The sequence below is a fragment of the Piliocolobus tephrosceles genome, chromosome 9 (genome assembly GCF_002776525.5).
Source record: "Piliocolobus tephrosceles isolate RC106 chromosome 9, ASM277652v3, whole genome shotgun sequence".
In the NCBI taxonomy this organism is placed as follows: Eukaryota; Metazoa; Chordata; class Mammalia; order Primates; family Cercopithecidae; genus Piliocolobus; species Piliocolobus tephrosceles.
The window spans coordinates 98,806,895-98,822,362 of NC_045442.1; the positions used below are offsets into that span (position 1 = coordinate 98,806,895).

General features: G+C 33.2%; 1 protein-coding gene across 1 annotated transcript in view; it reads right to left on the minus strand.

Annotated features, from left to right (window-relative positions):
- The window catches only part of LOC111546654 (coiled-coil domain-containing protein 7), a 218,018-nt gene that overhangs the window by 164,649 nt on the left and 37,901 nt on the right, over positions 1-15,468 (minus strand). Inside the window, exons 5-7 of the mRNA XM_026446846.1 lie at positions 13,736-13,834; positions 10,498-10,608; positions 10,037-10,162 (exon numbers count right to left, since the gene is read on the minus strand). Of these exons, the coding sequence (XP_026302631.1) occupies positions 10,037-10,162; positions 10,498-10,608; positions 13,736-13,834 (336 nt within the window). The remainder of the gene's footprint in view (positions 1-10,036; positions 10,163-10,497; positions 10,609-13,735; positions 13,835-15,468) is intronic.

Below are 15,468 nucleotides of genomic sequence, written 5' to 3' on the forward strand. Positions count from 1 at the left end.
AACAGAAAACCAAACACCACATGTTCTCCCTCATAGGTGGGAATAGAACAATGAGCACACTTGGCCACAGGAAGGGGAACATCACACACCAGGGCCTGTTGTAGGGTTGGGGAAGGAGGGGAGGGATAGCATTAGAAGATATACCTCATGTAAATGACGAGTTAATGAGTGCAGCACACCAACATGGTAGATGTATACATATGTAACAAACCTGCACGTTGTGCACATGTACACTAGAACTTAAAGTATAATAAAAAAAGAAAAAAAAAACATAGTCTGGAGAGACAGTTTAAGCATGAGCATCAAACTCAGATATGGCAGAATTTTTCAAATTATCACATTGGAAATTTAAAATAATTATGTCTAACATATTAAGACCACTGATAGAAAAAGTGGATAACATGTAATAAGAAATAGATAATGTAAGCAGGAAGCTAGAAAAACTAAGAAAAAAAAGGAAATGTTAGAAATAAAAACATTGTAACAGAAATTAAGAATGCCTTTGATGTTTTTATCAGTATACTGGATACTGCCGAAAAAGAAACTGAGCTTGAAAACATGTCATTAGAAACTTCTAAAATTGAAAAGAGAAAAAATAATAAAATAAAAGAAACAGAATACCTGAGATCTTTGGGAAAATTACAATACATACACAATGAGAGTAACAGAAGGAGAAAAAGCAAAGAAAGAGAAATACTTGAAATAATAATGGCTAAGAATTTTCCAAAATTAATGGTAGACAACAAACCACAGATCCTAGATGCTCAGAGAACATAAAAAATGGTCAATAGCAAAAATGTCTAGACCTAATTATATGCTATATTCAAACTATAGAAAATCAAAGACAAAAAGAAAATCTTGAGAGATAAAAGAGGTGGGCAAAGCTTAAAATATTTAAAATATTTAAGTGTTGAAGAAAAACACAACCAACCTAGAACCTTCAAAACTTAAAGAGAAATAAAAACATTCCCAGAAAAAAAATGAGGTAATTTGTTGCCAGTATCCCTGCATTGGAAGAAAATATTTTTAAACGTTCTTCAGAGAGAAGGAATATAATACATGTCAGAAACACAGCTCTACATAAAGACAGAAAAAATGTTAGTCAAGGAATAAAAGTAAAAAACTCCAGGCATGGTGGCTTATGCCTATAATCCCAGCATTTTGGGTGGCTAAAGCAGATGGATTGCTTGAGCCCAGGAGTTCAAGATCAGGCTGGGCAACATGACAAAGGCCTATCTCCACAAAAAATTACAAAAATTAGCCAGGCATGGTGGCATGTGTCTGTAGTCCCAGGTACTTGGAGGCTGAGGTGGGAATATCACTTGAGCCTGGGTGGTTAAGGCTGCAGTGAGCTGTGATCACACCACGACACTCTAGACTAGGCAACAAAGCAAGGCCGTGAAAAAACACACACACACACACACACACACACACACACAGTGAAAAAAACTATTTTATATTCTTTTCTCTTAATTGATCTAACAGATACAGACTATTCATAATAATAATGGTAACAATGTCCTCTGTGATTATAGCTTATAGATAAGTGAAATAAATTACAGGAATCTTATAAGTGACAAAAGGCAGGAAATGGGAATTCTCTGAAATCCGAATATCTGCATTATCCATGAAGTGATATAGTGATATTTAAAAGTGGACTTGGATATTCTGTAAATGTACATTGCAAATTCTAAGGCAAACACTATACACAATTTTAGGAAATGTAATTGATACCCTGAGAAAGGAGAAGATATAGGATCATATTAAATATATAATTAAAGCCAGAGAAGGCAGGAAAGGTGTGGAAGGTGAAAAAGAAACAAAGAACTAGGACAATAAAGAGAAAATAGCCATAAATATGGTTGATATTAAAGCAAATATATCAATAATCACTTTAAATGTGAATGGTCTAAATACATCAATTCAAAGACAGAGGCTGTCAGAGTAGGTGAATAAACAAATCCAACTATATGGTGTCTACCAAAAATTGGCTTTATATGAAAATAGTAAGATTAAAAGTAAAGGAACAGAGAAAGATATACCATGCTAACTAATCAAAGCAAAGCTAGGGTAGCTATATTAATTTGAGACAATGTGGACTTCAGAGCAAGAAAAATGACTAGAGATATGGAGGGATATTACACAATGATCAAAAGGTCATTATTCAAGAAAACATAGTAATACTTAAAAAGTATGCACCTAACAACATAGGAATAAAATTCATGAGGCAAAAACAGATGGGACTGCAAAGAAAACATACAAATTCATTATATTTGCAGCCTTCAGTACCATCTAACTGTAATTCACAGATCCAACAGGCTGAAAATCACTAAGAATGTAGTTGAACTTAGCACATCACCAATCAACTGGATCTAATTGATACTTATAGATTACTCCATTCAATGACAGCAGAATACACATTCTTCTCAAGCTCCTATGGAACATTTAATAAGACAGATCTTATTCTGGGCTATAAAACAAACCTTAACAAATTTAAAAGAACAAAACTACAAAGTACAGTGTCATTCCACAATACATTTAAACTATATTACCCTATTACCAAAAATAGATAAAGGTACTATAAGAAAAAAACCTACAAACCAACATCTCTCATGAATAAAGATATAAAAATCCTCAATAAATTGTTAGCAAACTGAATTCAACAATGTATAAAAAGAATTATGTGCCATAACCAAGTTGGGTTTATCCCAGGTATGCAACACTCATGCAATATTCAAAAATTAATTAATGTAATCCACCACGTCAACAGACTAAAGAAAAAATTATATGATCAATAAGAAATGAAGAAATATCATTTGGCAAAATCCAAAGCCCTTTTATGATTTTTAAAAACTATCAGCAAACTAAGAATAGTAGGAAACTTCCTCAATTTCATAAAGAATATCTGCAAAAAACAAATAGCTAACATCTTAATCATGAGAAAACAGATGCTTTTTCTCTAAGAAAAGGAATAAATCAAGGACATCATTTCTCACCACACCTATTCTACATTGTACTGGAAGTCCTAACTAATGCAATAAGACAAGAAAAGAGAATAAAAGAAATATAAAATGAGTAAAATTATTTTAGTTCAACAACAACAAAAATCTAATAGGCCATTATAGCAAGGTTGCTAGATACAAGGTTAATATACAAAAGTCAACTGCTTTCCTATATACCAGCAAAGAACAAATGATATTTCAAATTAAACACACAACGCCATTTACATTATCATCAAAAAAAGAGACAGTTATAAACCTAACAAAATATGTATAAGATACATGTAAAAAAACTAAAATACTCTGATTAAGGAAATCAAAGAATAAATAGATCTAAGATCTAAATGGAGCAATAGTCCATATTAAAGAATAGGAAGTCTCAATATTGTTAGTTGTCTGTTCTTTTCAACTCATTTCAGTGCAATCTCAATCAAAATTCCCACAAGCCATTCTGTGGGAATCAAAATGGAATCAACAAAGTGCTTCTAATTGGAATGGAAAGGCAAAAGACTCAGAAGAGTTAACACAATACTAAAGGACAACAAAATCAGAGGATTGACACTACCCAACTTTAAAAATTCCTGTAGCCCTACAGAAATCAAGACAGTGTGCTGTTGATGAAACAATAGACAAATAGACCAATTGGAACAGAAGAGAGATAAAAAGAATCACATACATAGAGTCAATAAATAGAGGCAAAGGAAATTCAAAAGAGAAAGAGTCTTTTCAACAAATAATGTTGGAATAACTAGTAATCCACATGTAAGCAAAAAATGAATCTAATCTAAGACCTTACACCTTACCAAAAATGAACTCAAAGTGGATCATAGATCTAAATATAAAATGCAAAACTATAAAATTCCTAGAAGATAGCAAAGGAAGAAGTGTAGGTGACGTTAAATTTGGTGATGGCATTTTAGATACAACGAACACACAATCCATGAATGAAAAATTGATAAGTTGTACTTACTAAAATAAAAACATTTTGCTCTGTGAAAGACACTGTGAAAGAAATGGCAACAGAGCTGAAGAGATACCAAAAAAGATATATAGATGGCAAATAAACATGTAAAAAGATGTTCAACATATAAGTCATTAAGGAATTATAAATTAAATCAACAACGAAGATGCCACTACAAACCTATCAGAATGGTTAAAATCCAAAGCATTAAAAACACAAAAACTGGCAAGGAACATGGGAACTCTTGCTCATTGCTGGTAGGAATGCAAAACACTACAGCTACTTTGAAGACAGTTTAACAGTTGCTTACAAAGTTAAATATAGTATTACTATATGACACAGCAATCGTGCTCCTTGGTTTTTACCTGTGTAGAAAATATATGTCCCTACAAAAGTTATGCAGTATCTAACAGGTACTGAGTTGTTTTGCACCTAATTAATAAAGAAATAGTTGGACTTCTTTTGTGGTTTAGGAGTATTGTGAAAAAATTACTGAAACCATATAGGTACCAAGAGCCTCTGTCTAAACTGTTTACAAAAGACTGTGTAAATACTGATCACAAGAAAGCATATGTAGCTGTACAAATATCAGATAAATATTAAAACAAAATGCATTTTTAAACATTTATTTATTTTATTTCTTTTTTGGAGATGAAGTCTCACTCTCACCCAGGCTGGAGTGCAGTGGCACCATCTCGGCTCACTGCAACTTCCACCTCCCTGGATCAAGAGATTCTCCTACCTCACCCTCCCAAGTAGCTGGAATTACAGGTGCATGCCACCATATCTGGCTAATTTTTTGTATTTTAGTAGAGATGGGGTTTTAGCGTGTTGCCCAGGCTGGTCTCAAACTCCTGAGCTCAGGCAATCTGCCTGACTCAGTCTCCCAAAGTGCTAGGATTACAGGTGTGAGCCACTGCAGCCAGTCTATTTATTTATTTTTAACTTTCATTTTAGGTTCAGGGGTACTTGTGAAGGTTTGTTACATAGGTAAACTCATGTCATGGAGGTTTGTTTTACAGATTTTTTCATCACCCAGGTATTAAGCCCAATACCCAATAGTTATCTTCTCTGCTCATCTCCCTTCTCTCACCCTCCACCCTCAAGTAGACCCCAGTGTCTTTTGTTCCCTTTGTGTTCATGAGTTCTCATAATTTAGCTCCCACTTATAAGTAAGAACACACAGCATTTGGTTTTCTGTTCCTGGATTAGTTTTCTAAATATAAGGGCCTCCAGCTACATCCATGTTCCTGCAAAAGACATGATCTTGTCCTGTTTTCTGACTGTATAGTATTCCATGGTGTATATGTACCACATTTTCTTTATCCAGATAATTTGTCATTGATGGGCATTTAGGATGATTCCATATCTATGCTTTTGTAAATAGTGCTGCAGTGAACATTCATGTGCATGTATCTTTATGGTAGAATAATCTATATTCCTCTGGGCATTTACCCAGTAATGGGATTGCTGTGTTGAATGGTAGTTCTGCTTTTAGCTCTCTGAAGAATCACCATACTGTTTTGCACAATGGTTGAACAAATTTACACTCCTACCAACAGTGTATAAGCGTTCCCTTTTCTCCACAGTCTCACCAGCATGTGTTGTTTTTGACTTTTAAATAGTAGCCATTCTGACTAGTATGAGATGGTATCTCACTACGGTTTTGATTTGTATAAAACAAAATGTATTTTCAGAGATTAACAAACAGTTTCTATTTACCAGGTAAAAAGTATAAATTTGTACACAATAAATAAATAAAATACTGTCCAAATATATAAACCAATTTGACAGAACTACCATAAGGCATAGAGAAATCCATAATCACAGAGGGAGAAATTAACATACATCTCTTAGTAATACAGAACAAACAGAAAAACTTCAATGAAAAAAGTAAGGACTGAACACAACAATAAATATATTTGATCTAATAGATGTATACAAAAGACATACTGACTAAACAGTCACAAAGCTAAGAACAAAATTCTTCAGCTTACTCTAATTAAAAATAAATCAATGCTATTGAAAATTATCATACTATTTAGTGTTTCCATTTTGATAGCTCCAAATATCTTAGCTGGAGATATGCTTTTTGAAAATGCAACTTTATCCTCAGGTAAAAAATCTTCATCTAATACCTCTTCTATTTTCTGAGCTACAAAAAAGATGCTTTTAATCCATTAGAGAAACAAATTTATCAAAAAACCTCTGTGATTCAAAATACATATCAATTATCCCTCAATATTTCCTCTCATGTTTTGAAATAATATAATCAAATACCACGTTGTTGAGACAGTGAGTTATAGGCTGAGTATGTAAAGTGTAAAAATATAGTAGAACTTTTCAAGAAAATGATTTCATAAGGTATTCATATTTTATAATAAAGTTAAATTTTTACAACAGATATGAGTAATAAAAATGATAAACATATTAAAAATAAACTTTAAAAGGAGATTCAAAAGCAGATCAGGCAAGAAATACAGAAAACATAAGTGATAGTATATTAACCCACAAAATATCAGTACTTACATTAAATATGAATGTGTTAAATGTTATATTTTCAATTCAAAGATTGCCACATTGGATTTAAAAAATAACTATAATACATTTAACACATATAATACAGCTAAGCTATAATAATACAAAAAGTTGGAAAGTATAATGATGAAAAACTGTGTTCTGCAAATGCTTATATTAAAAAGATGCTATGTTAATATCTGACAGATCAATGGCAAATAAAGTTACTACAAAATGTCCATCATATCATGGGTGAGGCTACATGTAGGTGGGAGAAGGTGGTATATGAGAAATCTCTATCTTCCTCTCTACTGTGAACGTAAGAATGATCCAAAAATTAAGTCTATTTTTAAAAATGTCCACCATAAAGACAATAGTTTCAGCACTCTTAAGAAAACTTAACAATTTAAAATGTCTATGTATATAATAAAAAAGCTTTAGAAACAGAACAAAAATTGGCAGAACTGCAAACAGATAGGGAAATAAGTAATCACAGTAGCAGAATTTAAAATACCTTTTTCATAAATGATAAAATAAACAGAACCTCAATGAAGTTCAGAACACATGAAAAATATAATTAATCAATGACAATGGAGAATATACATATATACACACATACATGTTTTCTATATACACACATATATGTATACATGACACGTAAAAATCATATTTATGATTGAACATATAAACAAAGGAGAGAACTTTAACTAAAATCATTACACAATATTCTTAATGATTATATTTACTTTGAAGTCTCACTTTTCTGCCAGTACTAAGTTTTATAATTTGAGATGGGCTTTTTAAAATTAAAACTTTATTTCAGGTGGAAGATTTTCATCTACTATTTCATCCATTTTCTCAGTTGCAAAAAGAAAGGCTTTTAACCCAATAAAAAGTGAAAAAGACTTTACTGTAAAGTCTCTGAATTATTAATATATAGAACGAACCATTCAAAGTTTCCTATCAGTTTTGTTTTGTTTTCTCTTTTTGAGACAGAGTCTCACTGTCGCCCAGGCTGGAGTGCAGGAGTCGATTCAGCTCATTGCAACCTCCGCTTCACGGGTTCAAGGAATTCTCCTGCCTCAGCCTCCTGAGTCGCCGGGACTACAGGCGCCTGTCACCACGCCCGGCTAATTTTTGTATTTTTAGTAGAGACGAGGTTTCACCGTGTTAGCCAGGATGGTCTCAATCTCCTGACCTCGTGATCCGTCTGCCTCAGCTTCCCAAAGTGCTGGGATTACAGGTGTGAGCCACCGTGCCTGGCCCTATCAGTTTTATAAGACTTTACACTAGTCAATACAATTTAAATAAATGTCACACAATAAAACCTCTGATGCATTTTCAAAATGAATCATGAAGGTAAATGCAAAACCCATCAGAGTACTTTTCCTGAACGTATGTGGAGGCACTCTTGTTACTTCATACATACACTTAGAAAGTTCAAATTAGACTTTATTTTACTAAGTGTATTCACATTTTTAAAAGTTTTTTTTATGACATAGGTGACACACTGAATAATTAAACTGATTAAAAGTAATTCCAAAATAAGGAAAGAAAGAAAACAGAAAGTAATCTGAATCAAATAAAAAAAATTGAAAAACACCCCCACCCAAAACATTTTAATCCAAATACATCAGTAAGTACAATAATTGTAAATGGATTACATATTTTACATATTCTAAAAACAAAGACAGACACATTGAACTGATAAACAATTTAACTATAAGTTCTTTATTAGAGATATGACTGAAAAAATGCAAACACTAACCAAAATTACTCTGTAGTAATTATGTCAATGTTAGACAAAATAGACTTTCAGTCACAAGACCTTACTAGAGACTAAGATGATCCCTTTCATAAAAATAAAAGGTTGAGTTCATAAGGAAAATCTAACCTTTTACTTGTATACATCTAACAACATAGACAGTATAAGGAAAATGGACAGTACTGTAAGAAGAAATAGGTAAATCCACATAGTGGGATAATTTAATATACAACTCTCAATAATTGATAATCAAGATTCAAGGAAATATAGAAATAAATTTAAATAACACAACAAAAAATGAGTTCAATGGATGTCTATAACATTGTAGCAGAATACATATCCATGGACAAAATTCTGCTTAATTAAAATTTCATTAATGTAATTACAAATAATTTAATAATATTAATTATTTCCATATTTACTATGGAATCTCTTCTTTCTAGCAGCTCCAGTTGCAGGCAAAAGATTTTCATCTGATACCTCATCTTTTTCTGGACTATAAGAAGGAAGGCTCTTAAAAGCAACTGAATCTATGGTGCAACCTCTAGATTCAAAATATATATTAATTACTCAATGATATTTTGTCTTATTTTTTAATGATATAAGCACATCAGTGTCTAGTTAAAATATAAACATAAAAATACATTTTTACTTGTGCCAAAAGCTGTTCTGTTAATTTTTATGTACATGGGTATTAAATATATTTTATTTGTAAACATATTTTATTTACTACTATAAACATTATTATAAATACTTGTATATTTTAAATTTTTCCTTATTTTTCTTATTATATTCATACTTTAGGTAAAGCTTAAAATTTTTGATACCAAATATTGCTAAGGAAAAATTATAATGATAAAAAATAGAGTAGAAAGAGAGTGAAAGAAACATACCATGTAGGAAAAATAGGAGAAGCCAAGAAAAATGATATAATTGCACCTAAAAAGTCAATAATTAGATTATGTATGGTTATAAGAGATAATTGAAAGAAAAAATATCAGACTAAATATAAGCATATACCAAACATCACATATTCTCTCTTATAAGTTGGAGTTGAACAATGAGACATATGGACACGTCAGGGACAACACACACTGAGGCCTGTCTGGAGTCGGGGGCAGGAGTAGGGACAGAATCAGGAAGAACAGCTAATAGGTGCTAGGCTTAATACCTGGATGATGGGTTGATCTGTGCAGCAAACCACAATGGCACACATTTACCTATGTAACAAACCTGCACATCCTGGACATGTACCCCAGAACTTAAAATTCAAGCTGATTTTAAAAAGAGTATACACAATTATAAGTTTCTTACAATAGACATAGCAAAATCACAAAGAAACAAAGAAGTCAATAGGATGAAAAAAATGTATCAAGCAAATACCAACCGGAAGAAAGTTTGTGGAGCCATAATAACAGATAAAGTAGTTATTAAGGAAAACAAACAAAAATTATGACAATGGTAAAGTGAATCCTTTCATAAGGAAAAAACTGTTCTGTCCTTGAAGAATATAAATTTAAGTTTACTTGCACACACACAAAAAATAGAGCATTATAAGATACAAAGCTAAACCTGATACTAATACAAGAAGAAACAGAGATATTCACAAAGTGGCAGATTTGACACAGGTAACTCAGTAATTGTAAAAGAAACAAGTCATCAATAAAGATCTGGTAGTGTGATGGAAATAAGTAGCAAAAGAAGCATATGGTTGAAGGCATATTTATGAACCAAAAACAAATTTCTCCTGAATTTAATAAAAATAATTTGTAAGATTTATAAATAATTACTTACTTTTTCTTGAAGTTACTTTAGCTTGAAGTTTCTTGGTTTGAGATTCTCTTCTTGATAATAAAACTTTCTCCTCAGGCAACAGATGCTCAAGTGATATATCCTTTTTTTGGATTTCAAAAGGAAATGCTAAATAGAAAAAAAATAGATGTGCAATAGAACTTCTGGATATGCCAAGTAATCATCAGACTTTCCACCCATGTAAGTCAAATGAGAAAATCATATGAATAGTTTTCATGAGCATGTGAGGAGCAGTGATACTACTTAGTAATTAATGACCATTCAAATACCAACCAAAAAGTATCACTACTTTTGTTCTCTAGTTATCATAGGGTATTCACACTTTAGGTCAAAGTTAAAAGTTGATAAAATATAGTCTGAAGTACACATTGGTGAATCAAAGGAAAAGATCTGATGAGTTCAACATAAAATAATTTAAAGTTATCAATAATTATTATACTTACTTTTGTGCTTTTCCACTCCAGGATTTATTTGTTTCTTTTCTTGCATTTGGAGTTTTGACTTTGAATCTTTATGAACAGAAACCACATTTTCATTTGGTACTACAATATGAGCTATATCAAGAGATGCATTTAGTCCACCAAATGGAAAAATAAATCTATGAATGTATAACATGTACATTTCTCTTATTTTTATGAAGTTATAAGTAAATTACCATAATGCTATATCTGACACAAAAATAGAATAGTTTTAATGGCTGTTGTGGAAGCTAACCCATTATTTCATAAATATTCTGAAGCATCAAATAAAGTTTATATTGGTCTCCAGGATTCACAAGTTTACACTTTAATACATAATCAAAATACTTACATAATACATGATGATTTATACTTTAGCTTAATATATAATCATAGGCCAAACAATGAAAATGCACATGCGTAAGCTCATTCATTATAGCATTATTTTTAATTGCAAAGTATTCAAAACCATTGAGATTTTCACACATAGGAGATTGGTCAAATGAACAGATATATATACCACAAACAATGGTATAATTACAGTATATAATTATGTGGAGATGGGGCTGAGAGTTTCCAGAGAACCTGTGAGCTAATTCACACCCAATGACTGCTGTTAGTTCTAAACAGCTACCAGGCAATGATAGATGGCCTATGTCCCAGCAAAGTATTGAGACTCATGGTTAAATTGTAAAGGATTTTTTTTTTTAATGTAGAACCTTTTGAGATCACTTTACCAACCTACCGAAGACACCTTAGAACATTATGTACTCTTCTTAAACTTAATGAGAAAAAGTGGTACCTTGTGGAATGAGTCACTACAGAACCCCTCCTTCAGAGTGTCAGGACAGAGAAGCTTCACTCAAGGAGGACAAAGAAAGGGGGTATATGAGATGCCAACTTCAAGACCCTCTCATTCCTCAGCTTAGTAATTGCTTGGGCTCTGATCACTTGGGCATACCCATGATGAACCTACCACTAAAATCACGTTTGGACCACCCTTGCAGAGGCTAGAGCAGCCCTGTGAATCACAACGCCGGTAGTCCTTTGGTTCTACAATCAAGAGTAAGAACAATAGAGGAGGTGGTTGACCAGACTCAGATTTCTAGGTTCTTTCATGCCACTCTTGCTGATTTTCCAATTCAATGAAACTCACGCATAAGGTCAGGTCATACGTTCTGTGACAAAATCCAGAACTTAACTGAAAAATTTTCAGGCATGGGAAAAGCAGCAGCTCCTGAGGTAGAAAAGACTGACCAGCAGGAAAGTGATGTATTAGGTTGGTGCAAAAGCAATTTAATGGCAAAAACCGCAATTGCTTTTGCACCAACCTAATAAAATGGCAATCAAGCGCCCTCTCCTGAATGATGCATGTAGAGACAATCTCTAGATCAGGCTACTAAACAATGAAGTTGATGGGCCCTACTAGGGTCAGCACATTGAGGACTCTATGATTAATAAAATGTTACTCCATCCACTCTTCCCTGTGAATTTGGAGATGAATTAATGAGCCCCTCTAATTTTTACTGAGAACTCTCATCTTCCAACAATGAACAAGACCAGGGGTTAGGCTAAGTCCCAAATCCCCAGTGGGGACCCAGTTCAGAGTTAAATGGGAAGGTGTGGATAATTATATTTCTTGGGCCTTTGGATACTGGTATATAAGTGACTGTGAATATATACTTCAGCATCAGAATGAAGGGGAAACTGATAATTCTCTCTAGTTTGAAGTCTGAGGTCACCACCAATGGGGACTTTATCTAGACCCAACTTTGGGTGGGTCTCTTTAGCCAATTACAAATTCTACTGTTATAGTGCACACTACTCAATATATTTTGTTATAAATGTATCACTAAGTGAACACCTGCTCACCTTTGCCCACAAGCACTGAAGAAAATTGCTCAGTTGGGGTCATTTTAGTGGGGCATGTGAAAGGCCATGAACCTACCCGACTACCTTGTGCTGTTGTTTCTCAAAAACAACACTGATTGCTTGGGGTAAAAAAGGAAATAAATGCCTTCACTGCTGTACTTAAGGATGACAAAGTTTCCTGTGAGACTAATCCTCCATTAAACAGCTCCATCTGACCTGTGCACATGACCTCAAATGCACACAGCCTCAATGCATTATTGGCTGCTCAATGCCACAGTGCAGCCCTGGGTGCTGGCACTACCTGACTTTGTGACTCTCATAGACACTACTGCCCGAGAGAAAAGAACTTAGTATACAACAACTGATATACAAAATTCCTTTTTCAGCATCCCTGTCCATACCAATGATAAGGATCAGTGTATTCTTATGTGGAATAGGTTGCAATATACCACTAATGTCCTTCGACAAGACTACCCAAAATCCCCAACTATCTATCATCCATGGATAGGGCGTAACCTGGAAAAATTTCTGCTCTTGGAGGGTACACTAGCTTTCTACTATATTGAAAGCATTTTCCTGGTGGGTCCAGACACAGGCACCAACTAATAAAGACTGGTTGGGCCATTAATACATACAAAAACTTAGCACTAAAGTGAAATCCTTGTGTTGTAATCTGGGAAGGAGCACATCGCATTCCAGAGGAGATGACTGCCTATCTTTTGGTCCTCTCAATCCCCTAAAATGAAAAGGAAGCTCAATCATTGTTGGTCATGGACATTTTAACACTCCCCACCACACAAGAAACTTGATGGCCACCCATCTATGAGGGTACCAAGAAGACCTTACCTTTGTGTGGCGCTCAACCAACAAAATGCCCTAGGGCTAACCAACAAGCCTTCAGGACTATCCTTCTCCTTGGCTCCTGTAATTCCCACTTGCTGTTTGAGTTACAGATCTCAACAACCTCTCAGTTTGTTGACTGAAGGCTAGAGAAGAACAACATCGCTACACGTGATAAGTGATCACTGGGTATAATCTCCAGGAAACTGTAATCTCCCAGAGTCAGCTGAAAGGTATACTCTTTGAGATACTATAGGCCAATTATTGGGCCTTGATAGATATTGAGTGCATATCCAATGGCTGTGAAATAATCTTATGACCAGAAACTCCAACATGAAGTTAACATTTTCATTTTTGCTCTTTACTTACCTTAAAGTGTTCATACTTCAGGCAAAGTCTACAATTTCCTTAAAATATATGCTAAAATACACATTCAGGAATCAAAGAAAAAGATCTTCTGATAAGTTCAATTTTAAAATAATTTAAAGTTATCTATAATTACTACACTTACTATTACGCCTTTCCCTTCCAGGAGTTACTTTTTTCTTTTCTTGCATTTGGAGTTTTGACACTGAATCTTGATGAACAAACATAGAATTTTTATCTGGTACTACAAAATGAGCCACATAAAGAGATGTATTTAGTCCGCAAAATGAAAAAACAAATCTATTGTGAAATCTCTATATTTGAAGTTTATAACAAGTATGCAGCAATATTTTTTCTAATTTTTATAAAATTATAAGTAAATCACCATAATTTAAATCTGACATTAAAATGATGAAAATAGTTTTAATGGGTGTTACATAAGCTGTCTCATTATATCATAAATATTCTAAGGCATCAAGTATATTTTCTATTGGTCTTCAGAATTCATGGGTTATTTACACTGCAGGTTAATAATAATAACAGACCAAACAATAAAAATTTGTATGCACATTATTCATTACCATATTATTTGTAATTGCAAAATATTCAACACATCTAAATATTCAAGTATAATATATTGACTCAATAAAGATATATACTGTAAATTATGATATGCTATAAATACATATCACTATACATAATACTATACATATTATGTAAAAATAATAAAGGTTTCTATAAACTAACATAGAGGGATTTCTAGAAGATAATGTTAAGTGAAAAATAATCTTAAAAACAGGATATCTGGGATGGTAACTTTTGGGTCAGAAATAACTAATCAGAAAAAAATAGAGAGAAATAGAGAAATATTAACCTTTTCAAAATGAGACACAGGTAAAATAAGCAAGCAAACACTGTAGTTGGTTATCTACAAGACAACAGGGTAGGAAAAAGGAAGGGAATACAAAGAGAAGGACTGTGCAGAGATTATATTCTTTTAAGAATATCTTCTGTATAATATTTACTTTTGGAGATAGGATAATGTTCTACATATTTGATATGGTTTGGACGTGTGTCCCCTCCAAATCTCATGTTGAAATGTGATTTCTAAGGTTGGAGGTATTGCCTGGTGGGAGGTGTTTGGGTCATGGGGGCAGATCCTTCACGAACGGCTTGGTGCTCTCTCTATGGTAAGGAGTTCACATAAGATCTGGTTGTTGATGAAGATTTTGGGATGTCCTTCATCTCTCTCTTGCTTCTCTTGCCATGTGACATGCCCTTCCCTTCTGCCATAGCTAAAATCTTCCTGAAGCCTCATCAGAAGTTGAACAGATGTTGGTACCATGCTTGTACAGCCTACATAATCGTAAGCCAAATAAGCCTCTTTTCTTTATAAATTACCTAGCCTCAGGTATTCCTTTACAGCAATGCAAAATGCATGAACACAATATTCTAAAAATAAAATTAATTCAATAAGGATAAGAAGCAGAAACTAAAACTGAAAGGAAACTTAATAAAATGAACCTACTATATGGAACAAAAAAACAAGTACTAATTCATGTAACTAATAAATACAGTATTTGAAACATACCCTCAGTCTTGGGCAAGAGTGTTGGGGGCAGACTGCAAACAAATCATGAAATTCTTTTAGTATGTTTGTTTTTGTAGTAGTATATGCTAAGCAATTCTGTGAAAGTTTCAAAGTATTACAGGATAGAGCAAATGCATAAATCAGTTGGTGCTTTGAGAGTCAGGATTCAAAATACAAAAGAAAGGACATACACATACAAAATGAAGGAAGTCAAGAACAAGCCCTGAGACACTAAAATTAAAGGTATCCAAGAGATCTCATGATTTCTAAAATATGTGTATTCATGT